The sequence below is a fragment of the Heterodontus francisci genome, chromosome 30 (genome assembly GCF_036365525.1).
Source record: "Heterodontus francisci isolate sHetFra1 chromosome 30, sHetFra1.hap1, whole genome shotgun sequence".
Classification (NCBI taxonomy): Eukaryota; Metazoa; Chordata; class Chondrichthyes; order Heterodontiformes; family Heterodontidae; genus Heterodontus; species Heterodontus francisci.
In genome coordinates, this window is record NC_090400.1 from 32,603,689 (window position 1) to 32,619,313 (window position 15,625).

The 15,625-nt window shown below is 44.1% G+C and overlaps 1 protein-coding gene across 1 annotated transcript in view; it reads left to right on the plus strand.

Moving 5' to 3' along the window:
- The first annotated feature begins 6,542 nt into the window (after positions 1-6,542).
- The window catches only part of LOC137346662 (acrosin-like), a 29,744-nt gene continuing 20,661 nt past the window's right edge, over positions 6,543-15,625 (plus strand). The window contains exons 1-2 of the mRNA XM_068010306.1: positions 6,543-6,650; positions 12,650-12,848. Of these exons, the coding sequence (XP_067866407.1) occupies positions 6,551-6,650; positions 12,650-12,848 (299 nt within the window). The 5' untranslated portion in view covers positions 6,543-6,550. The remainder of the gene's footprint in view (positions 6,651-12,649; positions 12,849-15,625) is intronic.

Consider the following 15,625-nt stretch of genomic DNA (forward strand, 5'->3'; position numbering starts at 1 on the left):
GGAAGGATATTGCACATTGACATGAACGTAACAAAAATTTCGAAATAACTGCCTTTGTATGGTATCCGAATATCTGGAGCTGTTATAAATCTATCTCAGCTCCACCACTGTTGCTAAATTATCAGGCTGTTTGTCCGACATCCGGCACTGAATAAGCAGAAATTTCTTCCTGTTAAATATTGGGAGGACGGAAGCCATTTTCATCTTCACTGCTACAAACTCCAATCTATTACTATCTACTCCATCGCTCTCCCTGGCAACAGTCTGAGACTGAATCAGACTGTTCACAGCCTTGGTGTTATATTTGAACCCAAGATGAGCTTCCAATCACTTATCTGTGCCATAACTAAGACCACCTATTTCCATCTCTGTGACATGGCCCGACTTCACCCCCTACCTCAGCTCATCTACTGCTGAAACTCTCATCAATGCCTTTGTTACCTCTAGGCTTGACTATTCTAATGCATTCCTGGCTGACCTCCCACATTCTACCCTCTACAAACTTGAGATCATCCAAAGCTCTGCTGCCCATGCCCATACTCGCACCAAGTCCCATTCACACATCACCTCTCTACTCTCTGACCTACATTGGCTTTGGTCAAGCATCATGTTGATTTTAAAATTCTCATAATTGTTTTAAACTCCCTCCATGGCCTCGCCCCTCCCTATCTCTGTAATCTCCTCCAGCCCCTCAACCGTCCAATGTACCTGTGCTAATCTAATTCTGGCATCTTGAGCATCCCTGATTTTAATTACTCCACCAGTGATAACTGTGACTTCAGTTGCCTAAACTCTGGAATTCCCTCCCTGAACCTCTCTAGCTCTCTTTCCTCCTTCGAGACACTCCTTAACACCTACCTCATTGTCCAAGAATTTCACCATCTGCCCTTATGTCAAATTATGCAGCTTGGCATCAAATGTTGCTTTATAACACTCTTGTGAAGAGCCTTGGACATTTTATGACCATAAAGGCACTATATAAATATATGTTGTTATTGGAGGCCATATTAGTTCACAAGCCCTTAACATGTTCATATAGCTTTTTAAAGCTGTTTTTAAGGTGAAAGAATTGAAAACATTCAGTGGCCCACTATAGAAAAGATTAAGCACCTGGTCAAATGGGATGCCTCTGTTTTCTGCCATCAAACTGAAACCATCCTGCTGCATTTGCCCTTATTTTTCGACAGGGACATTAGATCTTTCAAAATGAATTGAGTTACACCTTCATTAATATAACTGAAAGCTTAATGTCAAAGGAATGTGTTAAGCTATCGTTTACTAACATCACTAACAGCAAATATCTCAACAGCTGTTCTGGTGGATGAAGGCTGCAGCAGAATGAAATTCCCCCAATCGTCTTGGTTTCTTTGCCATTGGATCAAGCTGTTGTTCTGTCAAGGTACGTATGGAAGCTGGTGTGCAATGGTTTATCCACGTTAAAAGATGTCACACACAGGCATCTTCCTTTCTGAGCACATCCTTCAAGTCCTTCAGCGACCAATCAGCCTTCTTCAGCCTCATGGAAGACAATCATCCCTGCCTGCGAGGGATAGCCAATAATAATACTAATATCACCAACAATAATGTGTAGGCTATCAAGAACTGTTTGCATCATGCTCTGAAAGGCAATTGATGGGTTCATCCATTCATGCTGTTAAAGCATCCTCTTGTTTTCAGAGCTGGCTTCAGGAGATTGGTATCACAAAGCAACTCAGCAGATGCGTAGATGATACTTTGCAGCAGCCAGCTTCTTCCTTAGCCACCACTTCTCTCTCACATGTGTAGGTAGTAATTGACCCCCTGGTTCCTTTTCTAAACCCTTTCAGAATTTGTGACTGGGCTAATATAGAAACCATAGAACCATAGAAAAATTATGGCACAGAAAGAGGCCATTCAGCCTATCGTGTCTGTACCGGATGAAAAAAAAACTAGCCGCCCAATCTAATCCCACCTTTAGTACCTGGTCCATAGCCTTGCCGGTTTCAGCACTTCAGGTGCATGTCCGGGTACCTTTTAAAAGAATTGAGGGTTTCTGCCTCCACCACCATTCCTGGCAGCGAATTCCAGACACCCACCACTCTCTGGGTGTAAAAGGTTTTCATGTCCCCTCTAATCCTTCTACCCATCACCTTAAATCCGTGCCCCCGGTAATTGGCCTCTCCGCTAGGGGAAACAAGTCCTTCTTGTTTACTCTATCTAGGCCCCTCATAATTTTGTACACCTCAATTAAGTCACCCCTCAGCCTCCTCTGTTCTAAGGAAAACAACCCTAGCCGATCCAATCTTTTCTCATAGCTGCAACTTTCAAGCCCTGGCAACATTCTTGTAAATCTCCTTTGTACTCTCTCCACAGCAATTATGGCCTTCCTGTAATGTGGTGACCAGAACTGTACGCAATACTCCAGCTGTGGCCCCCGCAGCCTCACAGCTCCAGCGACCCGGGTTCAATTCTGGGTACTGCCTGTGTGGAGTTTGCAAGTTCTCCCTGTGTCTGCGTGGGTTTCCTCCGGGTGCTCCGGTTTCCTCCCACATGCCAAAGACTTGCAGGTTGATAGGTAAATTGGCCATTATAAAAAATTGCCCCTAGTATAGGTAGGTGGTAGGAGAATAGAGGGACAGGTGGGGATGTGGTAGGAATATGGGGTTAGTGTAGGATTAGTATAAATGGGTGGTTGATGGTCGGCACAGACTCGGTGGGCCGGAGGGCCTGTTTCAGTGCTGTATCACTAAACTAAACTAAACTAACCAGCATTTTGTACAGTTCCAGCATTACATCCCTGCTTTTGAATTCTATACCTCGGCCAATAAAGGAAAGCATTCCATATGCCTTCTTCACCACTCTATCTATCTGTCCTGCCACCTTCAGGGACCTGCAGACATACAATCCAAGGTCTCTCACTTCTTCCACCCCTCCCAATATCTTCCCATTTATTGTGTATTGCCTCGCTTTATTTTCCCTCCCCAAATGCATTACCTCACACTTCTCCTGATTAAATTCCATTTGCCACTTTTCCAACCACTGAACCAAACCATTGATATCATTCTGGAGTCGACAGCTATCCTCTTCACTATCAACTACACGACCAATTTTTGTGTCAGCAAATTTCCCAATCATGCCCCCCACATTTAAGTCCAAATCATTAATATATACCACAAACAGCAAGGGACCCAACACTGAGCCCTGTGGTGCTTCACAGGATCACAGAATAATACAGTGCGGAAGAGGGCCTTCGGACCATCGAATCTGTACCTATGCATTAAAGACACAATAGCCGATGGTGCTAAGCAGCACATCTGGATTCACTGGAGACTTTCACAAGGGACCTGGATGAGTTCCTGCCATCACCGCATTTGCCACCCTGTAGAAATGGATCAGCAGTAATATCGAAATCACGAAAGAATTGTCACCTTGCCGATGGCTGTCATATCTGAGTCGCAATTAGGCGGGAGCCTAATTATTTTTTGACAAATCAGAGTCCTATGCGGTCGATAGCATCCCATTGAAATTTCAAAGAACAAAGAACAGTACAGCACAGGAACAGGCCATTCGCCCCTCCTAGCCTGCACCAATCTTGATGCCTGCCTAAACTAAAACCTTCTGCACTTCCGGGGACCGTATCCCTCTATTCCCATCCTATTCATGTATTTGTCAAGATGCCTCTTAAACGTCACTATTGTACCTGCTTCCACCACCTCCCCTGGCAGCAAGTTCCAGGCACTCACCACCCTCTGTGTAAAGAACTTGCCTCGAACATCCCCTCTAAACTTTGCCCCTCTCACCTTAAACCTATGTACCCTAGTAACTGACTGTTCCACCCTGGGAAAAAGCTTCTGACTATCCACTCTGTCCATGCCGCTCATAACTTTGTAAACCTCTATCATGTCGTCCCTCCACCTCCGTCGTTCCAGTGAAAACAATCCGAGTTTATCCAACCTCTCCTCATAGCTAATGCCCTCCAGACCAGGCAACATCCTGGTAAACCTCTTCTGTACCCTCTCCAAAGCCTCCACATCCTTCTGGTAGTGTGGTGACCAGAATTGCATGCAATATTCTAAGTGTGGCCTAACTAAAGTTCTGTACAGTTGCAGCATGACTTGCCAATTTTTGTACTCTATGCCCCGACCAATGAAGGCAAGCATGCCGTCTGCCTTCTTGACTACCTTATCCACCTGCGTTGCCACTTTCAGTGACCTGTGGACCTGTACGCCCAGATCTCTCTGCCTGTCAATACTCCTAAGGGTTCTGCCATTTACTGTATAATCCCACCTGCATTAGACCTTTCAAAATGCATTACCTCACATTTGTCCGGATTAAACTCCATCTGCCATTTCTCCGCCCAAGTCTCCAACCAGTCTATATCCTGCTGTATCCTCTGACAATCCTCATCATTATCCGCAACTCCACCAACCTTTGTGTCGTCCGCAAACTTACTAATCAGACCAGCTACATTTTCCTCCAAATCATTTATATATACTACAAACAGCAAAGGTCCCAGCACTGATCCCTGCAGAACACCACTAGTCACAGCCCTCCATTCAGAAAAACACCCTTCCACTGATACCCTCTGTCTTCTATGACTGAGCCAGTTCTGTATCCATCTTGCCAGCTCACCTCTGATCCCGTGTGACTTCACCTTTTGTACCAGTCTGCCATGAGGGACCTTGTCAAAGGCTTTACTGAAGTCCATATAGATAACATCCACTGCCCTTCCTTCATCAATCATCTTTGTCACTTCCTCAAAAAACTCAATCAAATTAGTGAGACACGACCTCCCCTTCACAAAACCATGCTGCCTCTCGCTAATAAGTTCGTTTGTTTCCAAATGGGAGTAAATCCTGTCCCGAAGAATCCTCTCTAATAATTTCCCTACCACTGACGTAAGGCTCACCGGCCTATAATTTCCTGGATTATCCTTGCTACCCTTCTTAAACAAAGGAACAACATTGGCTATTCTCCAGTCCTCTGGGACCTCACCTGTAGCCAATGAGGATGCAAAGATTTCTGTCAAGGCCCCAGCAATTTCTTCCCTTGCCTCCCTTAGTATTCTGGGGTAGATCCCATCAGGCCCTGGGGACTTATCTACCTTAATGCTTTGCAAGACACCCAACACCTCGTTTTTGATAATGAGATGACTGAGACTATCTACACTCCCTTTCCTAGGCTCATCATCCACCAAGTCCTTCTCTTTGGTGAATACTGATGCAAAGTACTCATTTAGTACCTCGCCCATTTCCTCTGGCTCCACACATAGATTCCCTTCTCTGTCCTTGAGTGGGCCAACCCTTTCCCTAGTTACCCTCTTGCTCTTTATATACGGATAAAAAGCCTTGGGATTATCCTTAATCCTGTTTGCCAATGACTTTTCATGACCCCTTTTAGCCCTCCTGACTCCTTGCTTAAGTTCCTTCCTGCTGTCTTTATATTCCTCAAGTGCTTCATCTGTTCCTAGCCTTACAGCCCTTACGAATGCTTCCTTTTTCTTTTTGACTGGGCTCACAATATCCCGCGTTATCCAAGGTTCCCGAAACTTGCCAAACTTGTCTTTCTTCCTCGCAGCAACATGCTGGTCCTGGATTCTAATCAGCTGACGTTTGAAAGACTCCCACATGTCAGATGTTGATTTACCCTCAAACAGCCGCCCCCAATCTAAATTCTTCAGTTCCTGCCTAATATTGTTATAATTAGCCTTCCCCCAATTTAGCACCTTCACCTGAGGACTACTCTTCTCCTTATCCACAAGTACCTTAAAACTTATGGAATTATGGTCACTTTCCGCTAACGCCACCTACTGACCCGCAGTAACAAGGGGGCAGACCAACAAACCTTAAAGGGTGTGTTCGAAAAAAAGGCACAGAATTGTTTTGTGGTGGACTTTTTGGGGAGTAGGAGGAGTATGATTACTTTTTCTGTCGCTTCACAAAAATCGTCCAGACTGTTGCCGTGCGTTCTAGCTATAGATTTATCATGCATTGTTCTCTTTGGAAGAATATATTGAAGGCAAATTGAATGACCACTAGAAAGTCTTACACTGTCATTAAATTACATGGGGGGGGAGGGGAACCTCTTTCAAATACTGGCCCATTCTGTGACCTTAGAAAATATTGACAAATTCCTGAGGAGCCCAGCGCAATTTTGGGAAGAAAAATTGTGCCATCATTGGTATAAACAACAGAAACAACCTGGCGGTAGATTTTTTCAAAACTCATAACAGAGAAGCAGAGATCTGATGACAGAATACACCCTAACAGTCGGTTAGGAAGCTCCAGCTTGGAAACTTTCGATGCAAAATGACCATTGACATGGTAACTGGCGATGTAATCCAGACATAAACTATATGAAGTGTCAAGTCATGTTCTGGTGGAATTGAACAGTTTCGGGTTATGTCTAACAGGTATCTAATTTCAATTAAGCACCCATTCATTCATTGCATTGATTTCTGATGAAAGACATTGTGAAGTGAACAGTCATTGTGGTACTTTCGTCATAATGTGGCTAAATGACGTTTCCTGCAGTCTTGTTGAAGTGAATTACAGTCAAACAAATCTGGATAATGAGCACGGATTTCCGTCCGGGTTTCAGCGGTGGATTCTTGGTCTGTGCAGTCTTTGTATCGGGTTTCATTATTTTAGCAAATGGGGAAGCACTAATACGTAAGTTTGCTGCTTCTGTATTGTTTTCATAATGACTGAAATTCGTTTCTTGTGGTGAAAATTGCCTTCAGAAAAATCATACAAAATGAGGAATTGCTGACTTTTGTGCACATTAATGTATAGTCCAAGAATATTAGCGCCAGGTTTGAAATTTAGTCATTTAAACTGTCAAACATAAGCTTGGAAATGTGAATCTTTATGGTTAAAGGACAGGTATGAAATAACATTTTACAAACAATTATTTCCTTATATCTCCCAGTATTGCAAATGCCAATGCAATATAATGGGCCTGCTGAGTTGTCAAAGCGTATGATGACAGTAGAATTCTCCCCCTGCTGCATAATCAGCAAAAATTACAACATTCTCAAATTTGAGACATAGAACAATGGGACCGTGTAGTGGTTAGACAATTATCCGATGGAGGAATTTAGCACCTGAACCTTAAGGATATATGATAGCATTGAGGATCTCCCTGGCTTTAATTTTACATCATTCTATATAACTCATTGATGGGGCTGTTTGTGTGCCGGAAGTGGCTGTCGGGATTCGCACGGAAATGTCCGAGTGGAAATGACCCACTCTGAAGAATTAAGATTATGATGTAATCTCCGCAAGATTATTAGTTTATCTGAATTTCCCCAAAACACTGCTGGCCCAGAGGATTTCAGTGTGAAAAACTAGTAAAGTGCTACTCTAGGCCATTCATTTCAGCTGCTTCTTGTTTTACAAAGTTGTACCATCTGTGCAGAAATCATCAACATTGTGTTTAGTCAGAAAAAGACCCTCCTAATTAAAAGCAGGTACCTCTAATCCTGACTGTTTCAAACTCTTGGAAATGAGGTAAACTTATTTGTACTTAGTAGGGGCAAAATAAATTGTTATGACCAGGTGAGAGGGGTCTAGGGGTTCCCTCTCAGCCTTTGCCTGGTTTAACTGTAACAGGGTTTAATTTTTAAAAACACAGTGTTTTAGCTCCCCCTTAGTGAATCCTTGTTCACTGCTTTGCAATGGTAAGGCACAGAAATCAATTCAGACAGGTTTTGTTAGATTTTAAACAAGAAAGGTGGAAGTTTATTAATCTTAAACTCTAATCCAGTTAACGACTAGGAATATGCGACACAGCCATGCTAATATGCATACGTGATAAACACACACAGAAACAGAAAAGTAGAAAAGAATAAAGGCGAAAAGTTTGAGGCAACAGATGGGTTTCTATTTTACTGTCCTTTGAGTTTGGTGTGAAGTCTTTGGTGGCCGGTCAGATTTGCAATTCATTGGGGCCCAGTGCACGCTTCAACTTGTTTCGAGGTCAGAGTCTTTTCTGTCCTGAGGTTTACGTGTCTTCCGTGGGCTTGGGAGAAAGTGAAAGAGAGAGAGAGAGAGAGGCTTCCTTGCTCCAGCTTCACTTTCAACCTGCCTTCTGCCTTTCTCTGACACAATTCAAAAAACCCCAGGTTACCCAGTAGGTTAGTCATGTGACTAGCTGGTTTGACCACTTCTGTTTGTGGATTCTGCCATCTTAGTTGTCATCCTGGAATGTGAGCATCCTCACCTTCAATGTCTGGTGATCAATGTCCATTTTGGGTTAAGTGGACCAGGGAATATTCCTTAGTCTCTCCAAGTACTGTCTGTTAGTATGCAAATGTCCTTCCAGCTAAGTATCTGGTGATATTTTTAACAAGCCATTTCTTCACTCCAGCAACAGTTTAAAATCAATGTCCTTATGACAAAAGCAATATGCCTCATTCTTGTCAGGTGGGGGTCTGCATGACAATATTTGGGTCCTATGTCTCGATTTCTGTCATTACTCTTCCACCATCAGTTTAATACTCAGAATTTTGCAAACTATTTGGAAAATTTGGTTTTACACAAATATTTGAAGTCCGCATATTAATTACAGCAAGTTGACATCTCTGCAATACCTTACTTTAAATTAAAAAGGGTCAGCAAGAGTATTGCTCTGAAATACAGTCCCTATCTATTATGAGGAGATTCTATACAAAGTAGCAATAGAAAACAGGAAATAGGAGTGCACAGGACTGGAAGAGACCATTGCTATCTGACTAAATCCTAAATTCAAAAAATACCATAGACTCCTCTGTCTCCCATATCTCTCAATCACTTTCTCAGGCAAACATCTATCATCTTCTCTCTTGAATTGAGTGACACTATCAGCTGTAAAGAATGTGCTGACAGATGTCTGCCAAAACATTCATTCATTCATGCCAAGTGTTGGTATTCCAGCATTTCTTGAGTTGTGTCCACCTGTCAGTGTTTGGTGACAAGCATGATTGTGGAATTTAAAACATTCCCATGCTGGCTCATTACTGCTGCCAAGTTGTCTGGAATGTTCCACAAATCTCTTCTGTGTATGCACTTACTTGTGCCAAAGGCACCTGGCAGCAGGTTAAGTTAATTAATACTTCACACTTAAAAACACACAATTGCCACATTTTTGCTCCAATGTTTCCTGATTAACTTTTCTTTCAACACTGGTTAAGCCATTAGAAAGTTTTTATAATGATTTGATTGAAATGGCGTAGACCATTTGTTTTCAGATACAAGTGACAATTGAAAAGAAATTCTTCCTAGCATATGGATGATGCTGGCAAGTGTGCATTTATTACCCTTCCCTAGTTTTAAGTGATTGTTGGTACAACTGAATAGCTTGCTTGGCTACTTCTGAGGGCATTAACAGGTAATGCCACAATTTAACTGGCAGGTATACTGTGGCAAAGATTGCAGAGGCTTTCCCTCAATCCTTGAGGAATTAGGGCTAATGTGGATATGCACCAGCATCTTTTGTTGCTAAGTGTAATTTTAATAGTGTCATGGAGACACGTATCTTCACTTGGTCTTGTAATGTGGACTGGAATCACGTGTAGGCCAGACCGAATAGATGTGGCAGCTTCTCTTCCCTGAAGGACATTAATGAATTGGTTGGGTTTTTATGACAATCCAGCAGTTATCATGATCTTTTTTCTGCTCACAAATTACCAGATTTATTGAATTCATTTTCACAGCTTGAACTTATGATCTCTGAGTTACTAATCCAGTACCATAAGCACTAGGCTACATAACATGGATCAATCTAACACATCGATCAACTATATTTTACATGGACAGTTAGCAGTTAAGATCCAATATCCTTCTTCTTTGGCCTCCTTGTCTTGAGAGACAATGGGTAAGCGCCTGGAGGTCGTCAGTGGTTTGTGGAGCAGCGCCTGGAGTGGCTATAAAGACAAATTCTAGAGCGACAGACTCTTCCACAGGTGCTGCAGATAAAATTGGTTGTCGGGGCTGTTACACAGTTGGCTCTCCCCTTGCGCTTCTTTCTTTTTTCCTGCCAACTGCTAAGTCTCTTCGACTCGCCATGCTTCAGCCCCGCCTTAATGGTTGCCCGCCAGCTCTGGCGATCGCTGGCAACTGACTCCCATGACTTGTGATCAATGTCACAGGACTTCATGTCGCGTTTGCAGACATCTTTAAAGCGGAGCCATGGACGGCCGGTGGGTCTGATACCAGTGACGAGCTCGCTGTACAATGTGTCCTTCGGGATCCTGCCATCTTCCATGCGGCTCACATGGCCAAACTATCTCAGGCGCCGCTGGCTTAGTAGGGTGTATATGCTGGGGATGTTGGCTGCCTCGAGGACTTCTGTGTTGGAGATACGGTCCTGCCACCAGATGCCAAGGATTTTCCGGAGGCAGCGATGATGGAATGAAATGAGACGTCGGTCTTGGCTGACGTACGTTGTCCAGGCTTCGCTGCTGTAGAGCAAGGTACTGAGGACACAGTCTTGATACACTCGGACTTTTGTGTTCTGTGTCAGTGCGCCATTTTCCCACACTCTCTTGGCCAGTCTGGACATAGCAGAGGAAGCCTTTCCCGTGCGCTTGTTTAATTCTGCATCGAGAGACAGGTTACTGGTGATAGTTGAGCCTAGGTAGGTGAACTCTTGAACCACTTCCAGAGTGTGGTCGCCGATATTGATAGATGGGGCATTTCTGACGTCCTGTCCCATGATGTTCGTTTTCTTGAGGTTGATGTTTAGGCCAAATACATTGCAGGCAGCCGCAAACCTGTCGTTGAGTCTCTGCAGACACTCTTCAGTGTGAGATGTTAATGCAGCATCATCAGCAAAGAGGAGTTCCCTGATCAGGACTTTTCGTACTTTGGTCTTCGCTTTTAGACGGGCAAGGTTGAACAACCTGCCACCTGATCTTGTGTGGAGGAAAATTCCTTCTTCTGAGGACTTGAATGCATGTGAGAGCAGCAGGGAGAAGAAGATCCCAAACAGTGTAGGTGCGAGAGCACAGCCCTGTTTCACGCCACTCAGGATTGGAAAGGGCTCTGATGAGGCGCCGCTATGCTGAATTGTGCCTTTCATATTGTCATGGAATGAGGTGATGATACTTAGTAGCTTTGATGGACATCCGATCTTTGCTAGTAGTCTGAAGAGACCATGTCTGCTGACGAGGTCAAAGGCTTTGGTGAGATCAATGAAAGCAACGTAGAGGGGCATCTGTTGTTCACGGCATTTCTCCTGTATCTGGCGAAGGGAGAACAGCATGTCAATGGTGGATCTCTCTGCTCGAAAGCCACACTGTGCCTCAGGATAGGCACGCTCAGCCAGCTTCTGGAGCCTGTTTAAAGCAACACGAGCGAAGAGCTTCCCCACTATTCTGAGCAGGGAGATTCCACGGTAGTTGTTGCAGTCACCGCGGTCACCCTTGTTCTTATAGAGGGTGATGATATTGGCATCGCACATGTCCTGTGGTACTGCTCCCTCATCCCAGCACAGGCAAAGCAGTTCGTGCAGAGCTGAAAGTATAGCAGGCTTGGCACTCTTGATGATTTCAGGGGTAATGCCGTCCTTCCCAGGGGCTTTTCCGCTGGCTAGAGAATCAATGGCATCACTGAGTTCCGATTTTGTTGGCTGTACGTCCAGCTCATCCATGACTGGCAGAGACAGGGTTGCATTGAGGGCGGTGTCAGTGACAACATTTTCCCTGGAGTACAGTTAGCAGTTAAGATCCAATATCCACTTACCTGTATTTATGGATAATACTCAACAATGATTAAAACTTCTCATAGTAATATCAAATGAAAAAGACTTATTAAATTATAAAATAATTTTGTCAATACTTTGAGGCTGGGATGGGGAGAAGAGGCAGGAATTCCTGCTTTTACCATAGTTTTGTGGGATTAGAATTTCCACCTGCAGCCTGCAGCAGAGTTGGATTCTATTGCACAGCAGCAGAATGGGGTATAAGCTGAGAACAATAGCAATGGGTAAGTCAGTGCCAGTGTCAATGGGGGGAGTATTGGGAAACTAGTGCCAGCATGCCTGGAGTAGAACTCAGAAGAAGAGTACTGCTATGGTCTGGGGGTCGGGTGGGAGAAATGCAGACCCACACTGTGACAGCTATTAAAAGTGGACTTAGCAATGGAGGATACCAATACGTCCCCACAATAACCCAACAACTCTTTGAGAAACAAGGAAAAATCCCTGCAATTTTTGCCACAGTCCTCTGTGATACAAGTGATGGACTGTTAGGTATATCTGTGGCTTAAATTATGATAAGTGAATGACATTTTCAGTGTAACTACACATGGTAGGCTGAAATCCAGAGCTGTTTTTGAGTTATTACATTTTGGGGTCAGTTTTTGCTAGTTTCCCAGCAAACAGCAGATAAAAGGTTCCCACCAACTGCACAATATATTTTACAAAAGAAGGAAGATGTAGCAGATTGATTTATATAGCTGATTTTTAGCTATCATCACTGTGCCAAAAATCTTAACACAGCAAACAGCTTGTGCTGATCTTGTCAGTGTGAAATTGGCTATAGCAAGCGCAGAAATCTTCTTCAATGGTTTGAGCTTCTGGGAGATGCACTGGCTCCAGACACCAAGGGTGCCTGTGTGAAGGAATCTTCTGAGTTCTGTTGGTACAAGGGAGAGATATTAAACTTTGTCAATTTAAACTTTCTTTTCAGAATGTGGGACAAGGTCTGTTACAGTAAGAACAAGTCAATCCCGAATAGTAGGAGGTCGGGATGCAGTGGAAGGCGCATGGCCTTGGCAAGTTAGTCTACAAGTAACAAGTAGACATGCGCACATGTGTGGAGCAACAGTTATCAGTCACTGGTGGCTCTTATCAGCAGCACACTGCTTTCCTGCTACCAATGGATGGAAGTATGTTTCCAACATAAGATTATTTTTTAAATATTCTGTAGAAGACTGTTGTGCAGATTTGGTTTGTTTCTTTCTTCCTGATTCAAAGTTACTATTACACCACATAACAAGCTATTGTAAATAATTAGTAATGCAGTTCAGTTCACAATATCAAATTAGATTTCTGGATGCAAGTACATGATTTTCTTGCACTTGATGTTGGAGATGAGGGTGGACTGGGTGGGGGAGGGTAAGACAATTTCTGAGGTTGTCAACTGCAGATTGGAGGAGTCATGGTTTATCCTTAACCTCCAGAATGATCCTGGTGTAGTATCAGAAAGAATCAGGAAGACACAGAAACAAGACTAGTTATTCACTAAAGTCTGTGACTTTCACACTTTCGGGAGTGAAGGTAGGTCAACATCTTGTTCCTGTCTGAGATCCTTGAATATATTGGCCGGAACTTGATGGCCCCAACAGGAGCAGGCTGGGGGTGGCGGGGGATAGGGGGGTCCTAATATTGAGTGGGAGGTGGAGGGTACTGTTCCCAATGCCTTCCATCCTCTGCTGCAATTTTACCAGGGGCAGCAGTGGGGAGAAACGTCCCGCCCACCCCATGCCAATCAAGGCCCTTAAGTGGCCAATTAACTGCCATTAAAGGCCTCATCTAGCCACCACCACTGGTATTTTACCAGCGGAGGGCGGGCACCTTAGGTCGCCAGAAGGCCACCAGGTAAAACCTGGTGACCTCCTTGCAGGCAGGGGGTGGGGGGGGGCCCTCCTGATTGGGCATCCTGTGCCCCATGGAGGGCCTTCCTCGAAGCCCCAACCACTCCCATTGAAATAAAGTCGCCCCCCCCCCCCACCAGCCCAAACCGATCCCCCCCCCCCCACTTGCCCCGACGGGGCCCAGTCGATTGTTCCTGGCAAGGCCTCACAAAATTTACCTTTCTGCCAGGGCCGGCATCCCTTGCTGCTGAAGCTGGGTGCAGTCCCAGCAGTGGTCACCACTCCTGGTGGCACTGCCGAGACTGAGAACTGCCGGCTCGCTGATTGGCCGGCAGCTCTTGGAGACGAGACATTCCGCCTCAGAGGGGTCGAAGACCAATTAAGGGCCTGGGGAGCGTAAAATCCTGGCGTGGCTCTCCAAGCCCAGCGGAGGCAGGCTCACCCCCAAAATTTTGGCCGGTGGGCAGAGCCTTCCGCCCAAAGTAAAATTCCAGCCATTGTCACTTCCCAGTTCTCCCACAGCTCCCTTTTTGAATTCCTTGAGTTTACTTTCTGCCCTGCTCAAGACACCTAGGCAACCCTAGTCTAAGTGACCAATAGTATCCTCTGTGATGTCAACCATAGCATATTGTCCATCTTTACCTCTCTGTTGCATCCAACATGACCTTCCTCCTCTACTACTTCTCCTTCATGGTCCAGCTCCATGGGACTGCCCTTGGGTGGCCGGCCATTGAAATTCCACCACTGTGCTGCACCAGCCAAGACGTCCACCATCAAAGTTCACATTGGCCAAAATGAAAATCACACCCACAAGCTGCAGAACATATGATTGATTGAAAAATAAAACTACACCGACAAGTGATAAATATTTAAGATTTAATTTTACCTTCTGTACTTCCAACCTAAAACCTTCCTGTCAGATCTGGCTATAAACAATTTTGAAGTATATTCCCTGAACCATTCAACCTTTTTATTCTGAAAAACATAAATCTACAGTGTCGCTTCTAAGAACACAGTGTCACTTCCTGCTTGTTGTCTTTACTATTTCCTGTTTGTTGCTATATAGTGTAAAGTTGCAATTCTTGTCAATGGAGCTCATTGTCATCTTATGAATAGGCATTATTTGCTACTCATACGATAAAAATTTTTTATTAGCATTCTGGCTAGGGGCGCTAACCCTGGTTGGACATATTCCTAAAAGTGTCATCACATGACCTTCTGCCTCCAACCACCCTGCCCCCACACACTCCCCATTGATGGCCCCCTGCACCCATCCTCAGGATGCATGACCTACCCATGGGAAGTGGAGAGATTCTTCATTTGATTCATTCAATTGACTGATTCTTAACTCATGCAGCCTTTTTGTCCCCCCATCCTAAATATTTATAGCCCGTAAACAAAAGCGCTAAAAAAAACACTTTTTATTGCCCCTATGAGTTTTCTCCTATGTTGCTCACAGCAGTGTCCTGGAGCTTAGCCTTTAATTTTTGGAGATTCCATGACCATCCTGAAGGCTTAGAAACTAATTCTGGCCCTTGGCTTGGTATGACTGAACAAGCAATTTTGTGTTGGTTTTCTTGTAAATTTACTAACAGTATGGGTAAATCATTTTTGTGATCTAGTACTGCTCAGAACTTGAGGAGTTTTATTAATGTTTTTTGTACGCACTGTCACCATGAAGTTCTCCGAGGCCACAAAGGGTGGGTGTAGGGCAAAGTAACATCACTTCTAAAGAGAACCCTGCCACTGCACCAGTTTAACATTTCTGGCTTCAGTCTGAGATCTTTTTTCACTAAAACCGGCTGGTTGAGTGTCAATTAGTTTAACTGCATTGTCATTTTCTAATTACTCCTTTCAACTACGATTTATTACATCTCCTACTAGATGGAGTAATATCTAATATCGAATACCAACAGAGTTGCAGCGATAGTTAATGAATATCATGAAATTTTATATAGATTTTATGACAAAAACATTGATCATGAATGTTTCTCTAATAGTAATTACGGACACTGTGAAGCCTTGTTATTGTTCCTTTGGCTTTACTGCCACTTTGTATAGTCAAATAG